The 18,223-nt window shown below is 43.0% G+C and overlaps 2 protein-coding genes across 5 annotated transcripts; one reads left to right on the top strand and one right to left on the bottom strand.

Moving 5' to 3' along the window:
* Positions 1 to 1,580: 1,580 nt before the first annotated feature.
* LOC118297752 (coagulation factor IX) lies at positions 1,581 to 7,462 on the top strand. Of its 3 annotated transcripts, XM_047335503.1 has the most exons (12): positions 1,581 to 2,035; positions 2,355 to 2,555; positions 2,855 to 2,922; positions 3,366 to 3,535; positions 4,488 to 4,512; positions 4,720 to 4,833; positions 5,198 to 5,332; positions 5,665 to 5,906; positions 6,036 to 6,150; positions 6,373 to 6,569; positions 6,652 to 6,777; positions 6,920 to 7,462. In XM_047335503.1, the coding sequence occupies exons 3-12, from the start codon at positions 2,859 to 2,861 to the stop codon at positions 7,184 to 7,186; spliced, it is 1,455 nt and encodes a 484-aa protein (XP_047191459.1). In that variant the 5' UTR covers positions 1,581 to 2,035; positions 2,355 to 2,555; positions 2,855 to 2,858; the 3' UTR covers positions 7,187 to 7,462. The 3 variants fall into 3 exon arrangements, with proteins under 3 accessions (XP_047191459.1, XP_047191458.1, XP_035477819.2); XM_047335502.1 differs by lacking the exon at positions 1,581 to 2,035 and having other exon boundaries at positions 2,101 to 2,555; XM_035621926.2 differs by lacking the exons at positions 1,581 to 2,035; positions 2,355 to 2,555 and adding an exon at positions 2,625 to 2,765.
* Positions 7,463 to 7,842: 380 nt separating this feature from the next.
* On the bottom strand, positions 7,843 to 18,207 carry masp1 (MBL associated serine protease 1). Of its 2 annotated transcripts, none has more exons than XM_035621874.2 (13): positions 17,839 to 18,207; positions 17,343 to 17,565; positions 16,190 to 16,367; positions 15,979 to 16,116; positions 15,331 to 15,527; positions 15,079 to 15,226; positions 11,932 to 12,050; positions 11,436 to 11,514; positions 10,134 to 10,268; positions 9,979 to 10,053; positions 9,635 to 9,882; positions 8,971 to 9,159; positions 7,843 to 8,778 (listed from the first exon to the last, which is right to left on the bottom strand). In XM_035621874.2, the coding sequence occupies exons 1-13, from the start codon at positions 17,841 to 17,843 to the stop codon at positions 8,341 to 8,343; spliced, it is 2,172 nt and encodes a 723-aa protein (XP_035477767.2). In that variant the 5' UTR covers positions 17,844 to 18,207; the 3' UTR covers positions 7,843 to 8,340. The 2 variants fall into 2 exon arrangements, 1 of the variants encoding a protein (XP_035477767.2); XR_007031671.1 differs by having other exon boundaries at positions 8,638 to 8,778; positions 8,971 to 9,224.
* Between the last annotated feature and the right edge of the window lie 16 nt (positions 18,208 to 18,223).

Genomic DNA, 18,223 nt, shown 5'->3' with positions numbered 1-18,223 from the left:
AGATAATAATAATAATAAATGAACCAGTTAAGTGAATATTTACACAGGAACAGTTTAATGAAGGTTTTCAGTCAAGATTTATAAAACATAGAACAGAAACACTGCTGAAGGTCAACGACCTTCTCATGAAGGTTACCAACCACCTTCTCATGACCTAAGACAGTCAACTTGTTTTTATTCTCCTCCTACTAGATCTCAGTTCTGCGTTTGACACATTGATTCTGTTACAGACACTAGAACTTTAGATTAAAGGAACATCACTCAATGGTTTAAGTTTCTTATCTGACAGATTTCACTTTGTTGACGTTAACAACAAATCTTCCATTCATACAAAAGTGAGTCATGGAGTTCCACAAGGTTCTATACTGGGACTGAGACTTTTCACTTTATATTTTCTATATTAGAAAGACACCCAGCTGTATTTATCTATAAAGACAGATGAAACTAATCTGGAGACAAACTTAAAGCCATAAAGACCTGGGGTCTCATTTATAAAACTCTGCGTAGGATCCTTACTAAAAGTGTACGTGCGCCCAAAAGCCCAGATGGTGTTCGCCGAAAAATATTCAGCCTTATAAAACCGTGCGTACTGCTCCGTATATTAATGAGCCTGGCATCCAATTGTCATAACACCAGGAGGTGCATGACTTTGATCCTTTGATCCTTACATCAACGGAATTGCTACGCTCAATGAGTGAACGCTCATAAACACCTAAATCTGGTAAGTAGAATGCATAACTCAGAAATACCATTTGATCTAAAGAAGAAAACAGTACATAGTGGCATGACCTTTTTACACTAGAAACATTAGAAACATCCGACATATCAGAACATCAGAACTTCAGAACATCAGAATATTAGAAACATTAGAAACATCAGAACATTCAAATATCAGAACATTAGAAACATTAGAACATCAGAACATTAAAACATTAGAACATTAGAAACATCAGAACATTAGAACATCAGAACATTAAAACATTAGAACATTAGAAACATCGGAACATCAGAACATTAGAACATTAGAACATTAATACATCAGAAACATCAGAAAGTCAGAACATCAGAACATCAGAACATTAGAACATTAGAACATCAGAACATTAGAACATCAGAACATCAGAACATTAGAACATTAATACATCAGAAACATCAGAAAGTCAGAACATCAGAACATTAGAACATTAGAACATTAGAACATCAGAACATCAGAACATTGGAACATTAATACATCAGAAACATCAGAAAGTCAGAACATCAGAACATTAGAACATTAGAACATTAGAACATCAGAACATCTGAACATTGGAACATTAATACATCAGAAACATCAGAAAGTCAGAACATCAGAACATCAGAACATCAGAACATTAGAACATTAATACATCAGAAACATCAGAAAGTCAGAACATCAGAACATCAGAACATTAGAACATTAGAACATCAGAACATTAGAACATCAGAACATCAGAACATTAGAACATTAATACATCAGAAACATCAGAAAGTCAGAACATCAGAACATTAGAACATTAGAACATCAGAACATTAGAACATCAGAGCATCAGAACATTAGAACATTAATACATCAGAAACATCAGAACATCAGAACATTAGAAACATCAGAAAGTCAGAACATCAGAACATCAGAACATTAGAACAAGATCATATTTTTCCAGTGGTCCATCTCTACATTGACTTCCTGTGAAATCTGAATATAATTCACCTACAAAGACATTAATAATCAGCTCCATCATATCCGACAGAAAATAGTTCATATTATCACCTGATCACTTCTCGTGTGGTTCTAGAATCTGTGAGAGGAGAACAGGAAGTAGAACCTTCATCCACCAGGCCCCTCCCCTCTCAGGCCCCTCCCCCCTGGACCATCTCTACCTGTAATGTTGGACTTACAGTTGGAGCTGAACCTTCTGGTCTTCCCCCCGTGGGACTTCTGGGAACTCCCATCCTGCACCTCTCTTCCTCTTTATTGACGGGGAAACAGAAGTGAACAAAGAAAATAAAAAATAACAATGTACGTACAAGAGCAGTTAACCAACACACAGGTGGGGACAGGCGGTCACCGCAGCTGGTTCTGATTCTGGTTCTGGTTCTGGTTCTGGTTCTGGTTCTGGTTCTGGTTCTGGTTCTCCACAGTCTCAGAGCTACTTGTTGTTGTTTCTCACGTCACTGTGTAAAGACATGGAACAGGCAGGACGTCCTCCTGTGGGATCCAGACTGACTTTTGACCCCTTGGAAACTGTGACCTCTGACCTCAGCACCCGGTCTCTGGTTTGTTTGTTGTGTCCTCTGAGCTGCTGACGTCACGTCTCTGTATCAATATTTGAATCCAGGTTAAACATCAATCCAACAGTCCCCGTCGTCCATTTTACCTCAAACACGCACCGTCAGTCCTTCAGCAGTCAGCAGGAGACAAGAGGACACTAGAGGACACTAGAGGAAAGGAGAGGACACAATAGGACACAAGAGGATACAAGAGGACACGAGAGGACACAAGAAGACACGAGAGGAGAGGAGAGGAGAGGACACAAAAGGTCAGAAGAGGACACAAGAGGACACAAGAGGATACAAGAGGACACGAGAGGACACAAGAGGATACAAGAGGACACGAGAGGACACAAGAAGACACGAGAGGAGAGGAGAGGAGAGGACACAAAAGGTCAGAAGAGGACACAAGAGGACACAAGAGGATACAAGAGGACACAAGAGGCCACGAGAAGACACGAGAGGAGAGGACACAAAAGGTCAGAAGAGGACACAAGAGGAGAGGAGAGGACACAAGAGGTCTGTAGATGATTGTGATTGGTTCATCACCGTGTGTTTGTCCACACAGAGAGATGCTGCTGTCAACTCTGACTGTCGTCACCCTGCTGCTCTGCTCTGACATCATCCAGTGTACAGGTGAGACAGACAGACAGACAGACAGGTGAGACAGACTGAAAGGTGAGACAGACTGATAGACAGACAGGTGAGACAGACAGACAGACAGACAGACAGACAGGTGAGACAGACTGAAAGGTGAGACAGAATGATAGACAGAAAGGTGAGACAGACAGACAGGTGAGACAGACAGACAGACAAACAGGTGAGACAGACAGACAGACAGACAGGTTAGACAGACTGAAATTTGAGACAGACCGTTAGACAGACAGGTGAGAAAGACAGACAGACAGAGAAAACAGACAGATGAGACAGACAGGTGAGACAGACAGACAGACAGACAGACAAACTGACAGGTGATGTAACTGTCTCTCCCTCAGGCGACATTTCATGAAAGTTCTTAACTTTAAATGTTTGTTATTTGAAACTCACCTGTTATAACCCCCCTTTGGCCCCGCCCTCAGTGTTCCTGGACCCGCCCTCAGCCGGTCAGATCCTCGGCTCCGCCTCCAGGAGCCGTCGAGCCAACTCCTTACTGGAGGAGATCTTACCAGGAAACCTGGAGAGGGAGTGTTACGAGGAGAACTGCTCACAGGAGGAGGCGGCGGAGATCTACCAGACAAGAGAGAAGACGGTACTCTAACCAGCTGGGGAACGTCAGGGGAACGTCAGAGTACGTCAGGGGAACGTCAGGGGAACGTCAGGGGAATGTTAGAGGAACATCAGGAATGTTAGCAGAACATGAGAGGAACTTTAGAGGAACATTAGTCGAAAATGAGAGGAATGTAAGTGGAACGTGAGAGGAACGTTAGTGGAATGTTAGTGGAACGTCAGTGGACTGTTAGAGGAACATCAGGGGAACATCAGGAATGATAGCAAAACATGAGAGGAACTTTAGAGGAACGCTAGTGGAACGTGAGACGAACATCAGTGGAAAAACAGAGGAACGTTAGTGGAACATGAAAGGAATGTTAGTGAAACGCTAGTGGAACGTGAGAGGAACATCAGTGGAAAAACAGAGGAACGTTAGTGGAACATGAAAGGAATGTTAGTGAAACGCTAGTGGAACATGAAAGGAATGTTAGTGAAACGCTAGTGGAACGTGAGAGGAACGTCAGTGGAAAAACAGAGGAACGTTAGTGGAACATGAAAGGAATGTTAGTGAAACGCTAGTGGAACGTGAGAGGAACGTCAGTGGAAAAACAGAGGAACATTAGTGGAACGTGAGAGGAACATCAGTGGAAAACCAGAGGAACGTGAAAGGAATGTTAGTGGAACGCTAGTGGAACGTGAGAGGAACGTCAGTGGAACAACAGAGGAACGTTAGTGGAACGTGACAGGAAGGTTAGTGGAAAAACAGAGGAACGTTAGTGGACCTTCAGTGGAAAAACAGAGGAACGTCAGGGGAACGTAAGGGAACGTTAGAGGAAAGTTAGAGGAATGTCAGTGGAACGTTAGGGGAACATTAGTGGAACGGTAGTTGTGTTCTGGGGAGGGATGGATATTTTCTTTAACACTAATAAATGTAATCCTCTCAGAGGTTAGAGGTCACAGCAGATGTTCCACTCTGTGTTTTTGTTCCACAGCTGGAGTTTTGGTTCAGATACAAAAGTGAGTTAAACATCATCAATAATGTTCAGATGATCATATTCACTGCTCTTGTATTGATTATTAATTGAGTCATTTATGATTAGGATTGGTTTATTAATCGATGATCTGATGATTCATTGAAATCGAATTCATTAACCTTCACTTTGATTCTGGTGACATCATCAATGTACCAGTCTGAACCAGTCGTGTTGTGTTCGAGTGTCATAGGTCTGAACCCCTGTCGGACGAACCCCTGTGTGAACGGAGGGATCTGCACTCTGGACCGAGGAGACTTCCTGTGTCTCTGTCCTCCTCAGTACCACGGAGACACCTGCCAATCAGGTGAGAGCTGAGTCTGTCCTGTCCAGTCTCCTGTGGCCACAGGTCTTTTATATTATATCAGACAACTATTGTTTTGGTCGTTAGAGGAACGTTACAGGAATGTTAGAGGAAGGGTATTCATAATAACTGTTCAACAACATTCTGTGATGTCACTGTGATGTCACTGTTATGTCAATGTGACGTCACCCCAACGTCCTAAACATGATTAGCAGTTTGTTCATTTAAAAAAACTTCAGTTGACAGAAATAAATCCTCTTCATTTATAGAATTCACACATCACATAATCAATACACCAGATTTTCAATAACCTTGACGTGTAATATTGATAGATGATTGATTAATGATTGTATGTGACTATGTGAAGCGGTAGAGGAGTGTCGCTATAGAAACGGAGGCTGTGTGCAGTACTGTAGAGACGGGACAGGGGGCACTGGAGTTCAGTGTGGCTGCGCTATGGGATTCAAACTGGAGCCTGACGGACAGAGCTGCTCCCAGACCGGTAAGTACCATGGTTACTACTGTAACTACTGCACAGAGTACTACTGATGCTGTAACTACTGCACAAAGTACTACTGATACTGTAACTACTACACAATGTACTACTGATACTGTAACTACTGCCCATATTACTCCTGATACTGTAACTACTGCACAAAGTACTACTGATACTGTAACTACTACACAATGTACTACTGATACTGTAACTACTGCATAAAGTACTACTGGTACTGTAACTACTGCAGAAAGTACTACTGATACTGTAACTACTGCACAAAGTACTACGCATACTGTACTGCACATAGTACTACTGATACTTGACTCTGTGTGCAGTGTCATTTCCCTGTGGTCGCCAGCAGGTGGCGCTGTGGCCTGGGAGACGCTCTCTGTGGGACAACGTCACCGTGGAGACAGAAGACAACGTGACACACAGCTGGGATCCTGAACTGAATTTAACCGAGGCGACAGTGAACGCAACATCTGTACAGAGGGGGGAGGGGGAGGGGGGAGGGGGGCGCGTGTCACCTCGCATTGTGGGAGGAGATCTGGAGAAACCAGGAGGGAGTCCGTGGCAGGTCGGTTATTATTATTATTATTATTATTATTATTATTATTACTATTATTATTGTTATTATTATTACTATTATTATTATTATTATTATTGTTGTTAATGATCCAACCTGTGTGTGTGTGTGTGTGTTCAGGTTCTGATCCGCAGGTCTGATGGTCGTGGTTTCTGTGGAGGGACTCTGGTTTCTGACCAGTGGGTCGTCTCTGCTGCTCACTGCTTCGAAGAGTCTGCAGACCACGTTACTATAGGTGTGTGTGTGTGTGTGTGTGTGTGCGTGTGTGTGTGCGCGTGTGTGTGAGCGTGTGTGTGAGCGTGTGCGTGTGTGTGTGTGTGTGTGTTTGTGTGGTGCATGAGTCCCTGTAGATCCAGATGAAAACAGACGAGACCAGAGTCTGTGATGTGATGATGTTTGTAATGATCTGTGTGTGTGTGTTTGTGTGTGTGTGTGTGTGTGTGTGTGTGCGCTGCAGGAGACTATGATAAGCAGCGTCCTGATCCCGGTGAGCAGCAGATCAAGATCCAGAAGGTTTTCGTTCACCCTCACTTCCACTCGTTCACCTTTGACAGTGACGTCGCTCTGGTCCTCCTGGCCCGGCCTGTCATCAGGGGCCCGACCGCGGCCCCCGCCTGTCTGCCCGATGCCCACCTGTCCCAGTACCTGCTGAGGGTAAAGTTGTGTTTGACCTCACACGTGTTCAGGTGAATAAGAGTGTGTTTAGAGCTGCAGGTGGGACTGTGTGTGTTCTCAGGAGAACCACTGGGGGGTGGCGTCGGGCTGGGGCCTCACGCGCTTCATGGGCCGCTCGTCCCGCTTCCTGCGGAAGGTGGCGCTCCCAGTGGTCAGCTACGAGTCCTGCAGGGCGTCGACTGAACAGGTGACAGCAACACACTCCACTCAGCTGGGTCAGGGTCCTCCAGTACATTAGTACAGTACAAAAGTACAGTAGTTCAGTACAGTAGTACAGCACAGTACTTCATGTTTCTCTTGTGTCTTGTGTCTCGTGTCATCTCCCCCAGGTGATCACAGACAACATGTTCTGTGCCGGGTACCTGGATGACGGTGTGGACGCCTGCAGCGGGGACAGCGGGGGACCGTTTGTGGTGAACTACAGGGGGACGTGGTTCCTGACGGGCGTCATCAGCTGGGGAGAGAAATGTGCTGCTGATGGGAAATACGGCGTCTACACCCGACTGGGAAACTTCCTGGACTGGATGAGAGACACGATGGAAAGACTGGACCCGAGACCAGACCCGAGGCCGGACCTGAACAGCACCGTGAGCTGAGAGACCTCGACCTGAAGATGATGATGAAGATGATGAAGAAGATGAAGGTTGCAGGATTCAAATCTCCCTCACAAACCACAGTCTAGTTTTACAGATGTGTCCTGTTACAGGCTCCGCCTCCACAGGAAGTGTCCGCGGACTGACAGAGCGTCATCATCCTCCTCATCCTCGTCCTCCTCATCATCCTCCTCCTCCTCTTCATCATCCTCCTGCTCCTCTACCTCATCACCTTCCTCCTCCTCATCATCCTCCTCTCCGTCATCAGCCTCCTGCTCCCCATCCTCCTCATCTTCCTCTTCATCATCATCCTCCTGCTCCTCATCCTCTTCCTCGTCCTCATTATCCTCTATCTCATAATCCGCCTCCTCCTCCTTCTCATCATCCTCATCATCCTCCACCTCATAATCCTCCTCCTCCTCCTCCTCATCATCATCACCATCATCATCATCATTGTTAACAACAGGAACTGACCCTCTGCTACTCTTTGGTCCCAGGTGCTGACATCACTGTGACATCACTGTGACATCACTGTGACATCACTGTGACATCACTGTGTTGATGATGACGACGTTGATCGTTTCATGTACAAATATTCGACATTTGATGACACAAAAATTATCAAATTCATGAAACTTGACGTGATCACAAGACTCAGGTTCATTCATGAAGATGTTTATATAATTTATACATAATATAAAACCACCTGCTGTATTTTTCATAATGAAACATTTGAATACAAACATGAATAAACACATTAACACACACTGGTGGTGTTGTCAGGTCTGTCCTGAAGGTGGCGCTAGAGCAAAGGACTGAAGACGGGCAGTGACGTAAAACCCCAGAGGATTGTGGGACAGAAACAGATCTTCAACAGATGTTCAGCAGATGTCCAACAGATGAATCTGATTTCTCTTTGTTGTCGTTCAGATGTTTATGAATCAGAAAATGTTTTGTTGTATCGGAGGCGTAGTCTTAGTGATGTGTTTGGGTTCGTGAACATGAATCAGGTTTGAAGTTAAAAATAAGTTGAATACAGAAAAAAATAGTGTTTATATATATACACATGTATATATGTCAATATGTATATATATATATATATATATATATATATATATATACACGTGTGTGTCTCAGCTGTAGCTGTGGTCTCTCTCTCACCACCAGGGGGCAGCAGCCTGAAGGTGGTGCTGAAGCCACTCCACATATTTAGCCACCCGCGTGTAGACTCCGTACACCCTCTGACTCCCACACTCCTCCGGCCCCCCCCAGGACACCAACCCAAACACCACCCACCCCCGGCTGACCTCGTCCTCCATCACAAACGCCCCCCCGCTATCCCCCAGGCAGGTGTCCCTCCCCCCCTCGAAGAACCCGGCACAGAACATGTTGTCTGTGATGTTGTAGCTGACGGAGCGCGAGGCGTAGCTCGCCTGACACTCGTCCTGAGGAACCACCGGCAGCTTCACGTACTGCAGGAGGTCAGAGGTCAGTGAGGGGGGGTCACCTGGGGTCGAGGAGGAGACGTTGGGGACGGTGATCCCCCAACCGGCAACTACGCCCAGAGAGTTAGGGACAGGTGAGGAGGGGTCGTCCTGATGAAGAGAGAGGTCAAAGGTCAACCTGTGGTCAAGTGGGTGTGTCCTAACTTTCTGAAAATATCATATTCATAAATCACTGAACTTAACTTTTTAACAGAATCTTAAATTTCTCAAAATATTTATAGATTTTTTTTTAAAAGAAGTTATTTTCATATCTTTTTTTTCTTTAATCCATATTTTTCCCACCTGGTCGTCCGGCGGGGGGAGACAGACCGGACGGATGACGGAGTTAAACTCCACCCGCTCCGTCAGCTTCAGCAGCGCGATGTCGTTGTTGTAGTTGTCGGGTTGAAAGTTTGGATGAAGGACGATCGTCTCCACCGAGCGTCTGGTGGACAGACGCTTGTCCCGGGCGTCATGGAGACCAAGGAACACCTGTCATATATATATAATATACATATATTATATATATGTATATTATATACACAGAGAGACACAGTCTGAAACAACAACTCACCATCACACTTGTATAAACATATATATAGAAATATATGTGTATATATATGTGTATGTATGTCTATATACACACACACACATATATATATATACATATATACGTATATATACACACACACATATACTGTATGTATATAAACGTGTGTGTGTGTATATATATATATATATATATATATATATATATATATATATGTACATATATATGTATATATAAATACTCAAACAACACACTGTTCGGCAGCATCTCATGTTTAACTGAAACAGAAAAATTTCCTAAAAAAATGAATATAAAATATAAAAAATGAAAATCTTTCAAAATAAAGTATGAACAAGAAGTCATTCATGATACACATTTATATTTATGTTTGAATGTTTGATGAATCCGCCCTCTGACCTTCACGTGTTCGGGGGCCACAGCCACGATGCTGGCGTCCCTCCTCTGGGCCCTCAGGACGTGAGCTGCCGTCAGGACCCAGGACTCGGACAGCAGGGCCCCGGACCCGAACCAGCGGTCCTCTGGGACCCGGGTCAGATCCTCCACACTCAGCAGGACGTGCCAGGGGAAGAGGCCCGGCTCGGCGCTCCGCCCGCCCACGATCCGCTTCACTTGAGGGGGCAGAGCGCGGGACGGGCGTCCGCAGGCTGGACAGACACATGGACCCGAGAGTCAGAGTTCACTCAACATGAACTTATCACGATTCATAAATATTCATCTGACACAAGCAGACACACACACACCTTGAGAACAGCTCGGGAGCCTGAGTCCTGACTCTGCACTGGTCCACCGTCCCTCTGGTCCACAGCTGTACGAATCTGCGACACAGTTTTCATCTCTTCACTGAGACTCATCGGATCAGATTCATAATAATAATTCATAATATTCATCAGCTCACTGTTGCTGGCGTTCAGGTCGAACGCGTCACCCCGGCACACGTAGCGGACGGTCGATCCGAACAGTGTGCTATTGTCATGGTTACCAAACACCACGTCAGCCATGTGGACCGCCTGCGGACTCCCACAATCCACCACTGGACAGAGACAAAAGCCAATCAGCTTTCAGTCCGAACAAGAAGGCGGAGCTAAAGAGATCAACGCTGAACTGAAGTCGTTATAGATAAAGATGTAAAGATTATATAATTATATCTATATTTTAATATTTAAATATTCTATTCACCCGCCTCAGATTGGTTCTTTAATAACTTTGTTTCTCAGTTTTAATCTGTGAAAACATGATTTAAAAATAAATATCATATTTCACTGAAGTGAGGAAACGACATGATGACGTGAGACGATACATGACCGTGAACACATAAATATGAAATGACGACACATGAACGTAAACACATGAAATATGAAATGAAGTTACATGAACGTGAATACATGAATATGAAATGACGACACATGAAAGTGAACACATGAAATATGAAATGACGACACATGAACGTGAAATGACGATACATGAAAGTGAACGCATGAATATGAAATGGCGACACATGAACGTGAACACATGAATATGAAATGACGACACATGAAGGTGAACAATTGAATATGAAATGATGACACATGAAGGTGAACACATGAAATATTAAATGACGACACATGAAGGTGAACACATGAATATGAAATGACGACACATGAAGGTGAACACATGAATATGAAATGAAGACACATGAACGTGAACATATGAATATGAAATTAAAACACATTAAGGTGAACACATGAATATGAAATGATGACACATGAACGTGAACAAATTATATATTAAATGACATAACATGAAGGTGAACACGTGAATATGAAATGACGACACATGAAAGTGAACACATGAATATGAAATGACGATACATGAACGTGAACACATGAATATTGAATCTGATCGTCACCGATCAAATCCATATTTTTATTATTTTAATGAATAAATGTTGTGAATGTTTAATAACTTCATCATTATTTTACTGAACGTCTCCGTGGCAATGTCTAACATTTTACACAATATAGAAATGACAGAACAACTGACGTCTGTGATTGTGTCTGTGATCCTGTCAGTTCTGCATCAGATTCACACTGAAGGGTGTGAATTTAAATCAAATCAAACAATTATAGAAATGTGAACTTCTGTCAAAATGTTGAAGTGAAACTTTGTGTCTCATGAAGTTCTCAGTCCCTCCGGTAGAGGGCGCCGCAGCAGAACTTACTCTGACACTGAGGAAGTCTGCTGCTCCAGGACCCGTCAGAACCACAGTCCAGCTGGAGTTGGTCCAGAGAGTCCCCGTCCTGCAGGGAGGAGGGTCAGCACACGTCTGTAGTGTCTGTAGTGTCTGTGTTGTCTGTCGTGTCTGCAGAATCTGTAGAGTCTGTGGTGACTGTGGAATCTGTGGTGTCTGTAGTGTCTATTGTGTCTGTGGTGTCTGTAGTGTCTGTGTGTCTGTGGTGTCTGTAGTGTGTGTGGTGTCTTTTTGTGTCTGTAGTGTCTGTGGTGTGTGTAGTGTCTGTGGTGTCTGTAGTGTGTGGTGTCTTTGGTGTCTGTAGTGTCTGTGGTGTCTGTGGTGTCTGTAGTGTCTGTGTGTCTGTGGTGTCTGTAGTGTGTGTGGTGTCTGTGGTGTCTGTGGTGTCTGTGTGTCTGAAGTGTCTGAAGTGTCTGTGTTGTATGTGGAATCTGTAGTGTCTGTGGTGTCTGTAGTGGCAGCTCACCTTCATCAGTCTATATCCAGGCTCACAGGTGAACAGGATGTGGTCTTTGAAGGAGTATTCTGATTGGACAGGGTTCATCACAGCGTTGGGCGGAGTCTCAGGCACCGGACACTGACTTCCTGTTCGGACAAAATAAAAGCATCACAAGAAAATGTTCTTTAAACAGCTCAGTGGTGCGTCTGTAGTTAGGTTCTGTGAACGTATATGAGTGTTTGTAGGTTATATAAACCCGAGGAAGTGTTTATAACAGTGTTTGAACATATATAAACCTGTGGATGTGTATATAACAGTGTTTGTAGGTTATTTAAACCTGTGGATGTTTTCATAACAGTGTTTGTAGTATATAAAGTGTTTGTAGGTTATATAAACATGTGGATGTGTTTATAACAGTGTTTGAACATATATAAACCTGTGGATGTGTATATAACAGTGTTTGTAGGTTATTTAAACCTGTGGATGTTTTCATAACAGTGTTTGTAGTATATAAAGTGTTTGTAGGTTATATAAACATGTGGATGTGTTTATAACAGTGTTTGTAGTATATATTAAGTGTTTGCAGGTTATATAAACCTGTGGATGTGTATATAACAGTGTCTGTAGGTTATATTAACCTGTGGATGTGTATATAACAGTGTTTGTAGTATATATTAAGTGTTTGCAGGTTATATAAACCTGTGGATGTGTTTATAACAGTTTTGTAGAATATATAAAGTGTTTGTAGGTTATATAAACCTGGGGATGTGTATATAACAGTGTTTGTAGGTTATATAAACCTGTGAACGTGTATATAACAGTGTTTGTAGTATATATACAGTGTCTGTAGGTTATATAAACCTGTGGATGTGTTTATAACAGTGTTTGTATGTTATATAAACCTGTGGATGTGTATATAACAGTGTTTGTAGTATATATAAAGTGTTTGTTGGTTATATAAACCTGTGGATGTGTATATAACAGTGTCTGTAGGTTATATTAACCTGTGGATGTGTATATAACAGTGTTTGTAGTATATATAAAGTGTTTGTTGGTTATATAAACCTGTGGATGTGTATATAACAGTGTATGTAGGTTATATAAACCTGTGGATCTGTTTATAACAGTGTTTGTAGTATATATAAAGTGTTTGTAGGTTATATAAACCTGTGGATCTGTTTATAACAGTGTTTGTAGTATATATAAAGTGTTTGTTGGTTATATAAACCTGTGGATCTGTTTATAACAGTGTTTGTAGTATATATAAAGTGTTTGTTGGTTATATAAACCTGTGGATGTGTATATAACAGTGTTTGTAGTATATATAAAGTGTTTGTTGGTTATATAAACCTGTGGATGTGTATATAACAGTGTCTGTAGGTTATATTAACCTGTGGATGTGTATATAACAGTGTTTGTAGTATATATAAAGTGTTTGTTGGTTATATAAACCTGTGGATCTGTTTATAACAGTGTTTGTAGTATATATAAAGTGTTTGTAGGTTATATAAACCTGTGGATCTGTTTATAACAGTGTTTGTAGTATATATAAAGTGTTTGTTGGTTATATAAACCTGTGGATCTGTTTATAACAGTGTTTGTAGTATATATAAAGTGTTTGTTGGTTATATAAACCTGTGGATGTGTATATTACAGTGTATGTAGGTTATATAAACCTGTGGATCTGTTTATAGGTTCTGTGAACGTATATGAGTGTTTGTAGGTTATATAAACCCGAGGAAGTGTTTATAACAGTGTTTGAACATATATAAACCTGTGGATGTGTATATAACAGTGTTTGTAGGTTATTTAAACCTGTGGATGTTTTCATAACAGTGTTTGTAGTATATAAAGTGTTTGTAGGTTATATAAACATGTGGATGTGTTTATAACAGTGTTTGAACATATATAAACCTGTGGATGTGTATATAACAGTGTTTGTAGGTTATTTAAACCTGTGGATGTTTTCATAACAGTGTTTGTAGTATATAAAGTTTTTGTAGGTTATATAAACATGTGGATGTGTTTATAACAGTGTTTGTAGTATATATTAAGTGTTTGCAGGTTATATAAACCTGTGGATGTGTATATAACAGTGTCTGTAGGTTATATTAACCTGTGGATGTGTATATAACAGTGTTTGTAGTATATATTAAGTGTTTGCAGGTTATATAAACCTGTGGATGTGTTTATAACAGTTTTGTAGAATATATAAAGTGTTTGTAGGTTATATAAACCTGGGGATGTGTATATAACAGTGTTTGTAGGTTATATAAACCTGTGAACGTGTATATAACAGTGTTTGTAGTATATATACAGTGTCTGTAGGTTATATAAACCTGTGGATGTGTATATAACAGTGTTTGTAGTATATATAAAGTGTTTGTTGGTTATATAAACCTGTGGATGTGTATATAACAGTGTCTGTAGGTTATATTAACCTGTGGATGTGTATATAACAGTGTTTGTAGTATATATAAAGTGTTTGTTGGTTATATAAACCTGTGGATGTGTATATAACAGTGTATGTAGGTTATATAAACCTGTGGATCTGTTTATAACAGTGTTTGTAGTATATATAAAGTGTTTGTAGGTTATATAAACCTGTGGATCTGTTTATAACAGTGTTTGTAGTATATATAAAGTGTTTGTTGGTTATATAAACCTGTGGATCTGTTTATAACAGTGTTTGTAGTATATATAAAGTGTTTGTTGGTTATATAAACCTGTGGATGTGTATATAACAGTGTTTGTAGTATATATAAAGTGTTTGTTGGTTATATAAACCTGTGGATGTGTATATAACAGTGTCTGTAGGTTATATTAACCTGTGGATGTGTATATAACAGTGTTTGTAGTATATATAAAGTGTTTGTTGGTTATATAAACCTGTGGATCTGTTTATAACAGTGTTTGTAGTATATATAAAGTGTTTGTAGGTTATATAAACCTGTGGATCTGTTTATAACAGTGTTTGTAGTATATATAAAGTGTTTGTTGGTTATATAAACCTGTGGATCTGTTTATAACAGTGTTTGTAGTATATATAAAGTGTTTGTTGGTTATATAAACCTGTGGATGTGTATATTACAGTGTATGTAGGTTATATAAACCTGTGGATCTGTTTATAACAGTGTTTGTAGTATATATAAAGTGTTTGTTGGTTATATAAACCTGTGGATGTGTACGTCATCTTCCACCCCAGGTTATCTCCAGAGTTGTCGCTGTGGAAGTCGACGGTGACGATGTTGCTGTCAGTCTGAATGATGCCTGGAGATCGAGATCCACAGAACGGACCGAACTCACTGCTGCCTGCTGTGATCTGACACACACACACACACACGCACACACACACACAAACACACACAGCTGCTCACTAACGTGTGTGTGTGTGTGTGTGTGTGTGTGTGTGTGTGTTCCTCCCACCTTGACGTAGTCGTAGGGACACCTGACGTCAGGATGATCCTCCACGTCAAAGTCGGGCTCAAACTGGAGGCGGAGCCTGAAGCCGGTCTCCACCTCGATACGATACGAACACTCAGAGCTCTTTGGATACGGAGCGGGAAAATCTACACTGCTCAGAACTCCGGAGCGTTCCCTGAACACACCATCACTACATTCCACTGAACACACACAGAAACACGTTAGTGAGCAGCTGTGTGTTAGTGTGTGTGTGTGTGTGTGTGTGTGTGTGTTTGTGTGTGTGTGTGTGTGTGTGTGTGTGTGTGTGTGAAGCACATATAAATATTTACCACCAATCAGCAGCTGTTATCAGTCAGACAGAGGTTCAGAGTCCAGAGACTGAACAGACACTCTGACGTCCAACGTGTGAACCTGGTTCTAAACTGTGTGTGTGTGTGTGTGTGTGTGTGTGTGTGTGTGTGTGTGTGCTCAGGATCAGCTACTGGAATTCAGATCTGCTGTGAAACAGTTCACATGTCAACAAGTTTAATCTGATTATGTTTGAAAATCTCCGACACACAGTTTGAGTCAACTATTCTGTGCTGTCAACACGTCGTCACGACAACACGACCTCCATCTCCATGTGCAGCGCCCCCCTCAGGACACACTCACCTCTGCAGGTGCGGTTGTCAGTGTGCAGCAGGTAACCATAGCGACAGGAGCAGTAGTATCCTCCGATAAAGTTGTGACAGAAATGATCACAGATCAGATCTTCATCTTCATCACCACGGTCACTGCACTCGTCCACATCTGGAGAGGATATATATATATATACTACATACTATTCATATGATATATATATGAATAGTATATAGTATCTCACCCTCTGCTCTGTAATGAGCCATGAAGCCAGAGTTTCTCTCCTCGTTGGAGAAGTCGGAGGAGAAGACGACGCTCAGCGAGTGTCTGGGGGAGGTGACGACCTGCTGACCTGGAACCGCCTCCGTGTCCGTCTCGTCCCGCCCACAGAACAGACCCAGAACCTCAGACTCTGCCTCCACCTGCGAACAGAAACATCCACAAAGGAACACGTCAGATAAACATTCATTCAAATGAAAAATATGTATTTTTGATCAAGTTACATTCAAGATGAAAAGTTCTCACAGATCACTGAGTTGGTTTGTCTGGTCTCTAACTGTGTCTGTAGCTCCACAACTGACACGAGTGTCTGTAGCTCCACAGCTGACACGAGTGTCTGTTGCTTCACAACTGACACGAGTGTCTGTAGCTTGACCTGACAGTCTGTCCGTGTTAACATACCCTGCAGGCTCCAGTCTTATCTACAATTCACCACAGATTACTGTGGAAGTCAATGAACAGCAGGTCACACACACACACACACACTCTCACACACTCTCTCACACACACACACACACTCACTCACTCACTCACTCACTCACTCACTCACACACACACAAACGCTCGCTCGCTCGCGCACGCGCACACACTCACTCACGCACGCACGCACGCACTCACTCACTCACTCACTCACTCACACACACACACACACACACACAATGGAAACTTTCTTCAGAGAAACGTCTTGTTACTGTTCTGCTGGAAAACCTCCAGAATTGCAGTCAACATGAGGCCTGAGGCCCCTGGGCCCCTGGGGGTCTGTGGGATCTGGGGGTCTGAGGCCCCTGGGCCCCTGGGGGTCTGTGGGATCTGGGGGTCTGTGGGATCTGGGGGTCTGAGGCCCCTGGGCCCCTGGGGGTCTGTGGGATCTGGGGGTCTGTGGGATCTGGGGGTCTGTGGGATCTGGGGGTCTGAGGCCCCTGGGAGTCTGGGGCCCCTGGGGGTCTGTGGGATCTGGGGGTCTGAGGCCCCTGGGAGTCTGGGGCCCCTGGGGGTCTGTGGGCTCTGGGGGTCTGAGGCCCCTGGTGCCCCAACGTTGCACTAAATGAAGCTCGTTAACAAACTGATGGTTTCTCACATGGAAGGTGAAAACTTCCCATGATGCCTTGCTGCCTCACCTTGACGAAGTCGTACTCACACAGGTAGGACGGCTCCAGGTCGAAGTGGCTGAAGTAAAGTTTGATCTGGAAGCCGTCAGGAACACTGATGTTCCAGCGCAGCTGCGTCTCTCGGGGATACGGCTCTGGGAAGTTTGGTGAGTGCAGGCTGCCGTACATGTCGGACAGAGACGAAGGCTGAGCGTCGACCACGAGCATCACAAGGACGAGAAACACAAACGACCTGAAACGTCACATGGCGAGAGTCGGGTATGACATCATGACACTTCACACGCCAATATAATAACTTATAACTTTATTAAAAAAGTTTTAAAAATATTAGTATAACTTTATTAGAACGTCATAGTCATACAGGAGCAAAGGAAACCTGTGGATCATAAAATCAATATCATGATGGATTGATCTGATCAGCTGATACCGGCGCTCACACGGACCGAGGGGAAGTCGCTGCCTCTGTCTCCCCGGCTCTCACTCACACACCAGCCGCTTCACTCACCTCATGACGGGCTGCTCCTGCAGCGGCTCCGCTCTCTCTGACCGAGCCTCGGTCCGACGCTCAGACTCAGTCTGCGCGTGACGTGTCTGAACGTGCCCGCGTCATCACGACGGAGGGGGGGAGGGGCGGGGCTCTTTGACATATAGTTCATGTAGATTATCTGTCAACTGATTGATTGATTCATTCATCGATCAACTGTCAAACTGAAAACAAACTTTACACTAAACAAGGAAATGGACTTTTAAAAGTCACATTAACACACACACGCACACATACAAACACACAAGCACGCACACACACACACACACACACATAAACAAACACGCACACACACACATACACACAAACAAACACGCACACACACAAACGCACGAGCACACACGCA

The sequence above is a fragment of the Scophthalmus maximus genome, chromosome 11 (assembly GCF_022379125.1).
Source record: "Scophthalmus maximus strain ysfricsl-2021 chromosome 11, ASM2237912v1, whole genome shotgun sequence".
Lineage (NCBI taxonomy): Eukaryota > Metazoa > Chordata > Actinopteri > Pleuronectiformes > Scophthalmidae > Scophthalmus > Scophthalmus maximus.
Note: the sequence above shows the minus strand (reverse complement) of the source record. Positions and strands in the feature narration are given on the sequence as shown.

Coding starts and splice junctions, on each gene's coding strand:
- masp1 (XM_035621874.2), bottom strand. Junction 10,054..10,133: donor CGACCTGAACGCCAGCAACA/GTGAGCTGATGA, acceptor ACTGTGTCGCAG/ATTCGTACAGCTGTGGACCA. Junction 8,779..8,970: donor TCCCCCCGCCGGACGACCAG/GTGGGAAAAATA, acceptor TCTCTTCATCAG/GACGACCCCTCCTCACCTGT.
- LOC118297752 (XM_047335503.1), top strand. CDS start 2,859: ATGCTGCTGTCAACTCTGACTGTCGTCACCCTGCTGCTCTGCTCTGAC. Junction 2,923..3,365: donor TGACATCATCCAGTGTACAG/GTGAGACAGACA, acceptor CCCCGCCCTCAG/TGTTCCTGGACCCGCCCTCA. Junction 4,834..5,197: donor CGGAGACACCTGCCAATCAG/GTGAGAGCTGAG, acceptor GACTATGTGAAG/CGGTAGAGGAGTGTCGCTAT.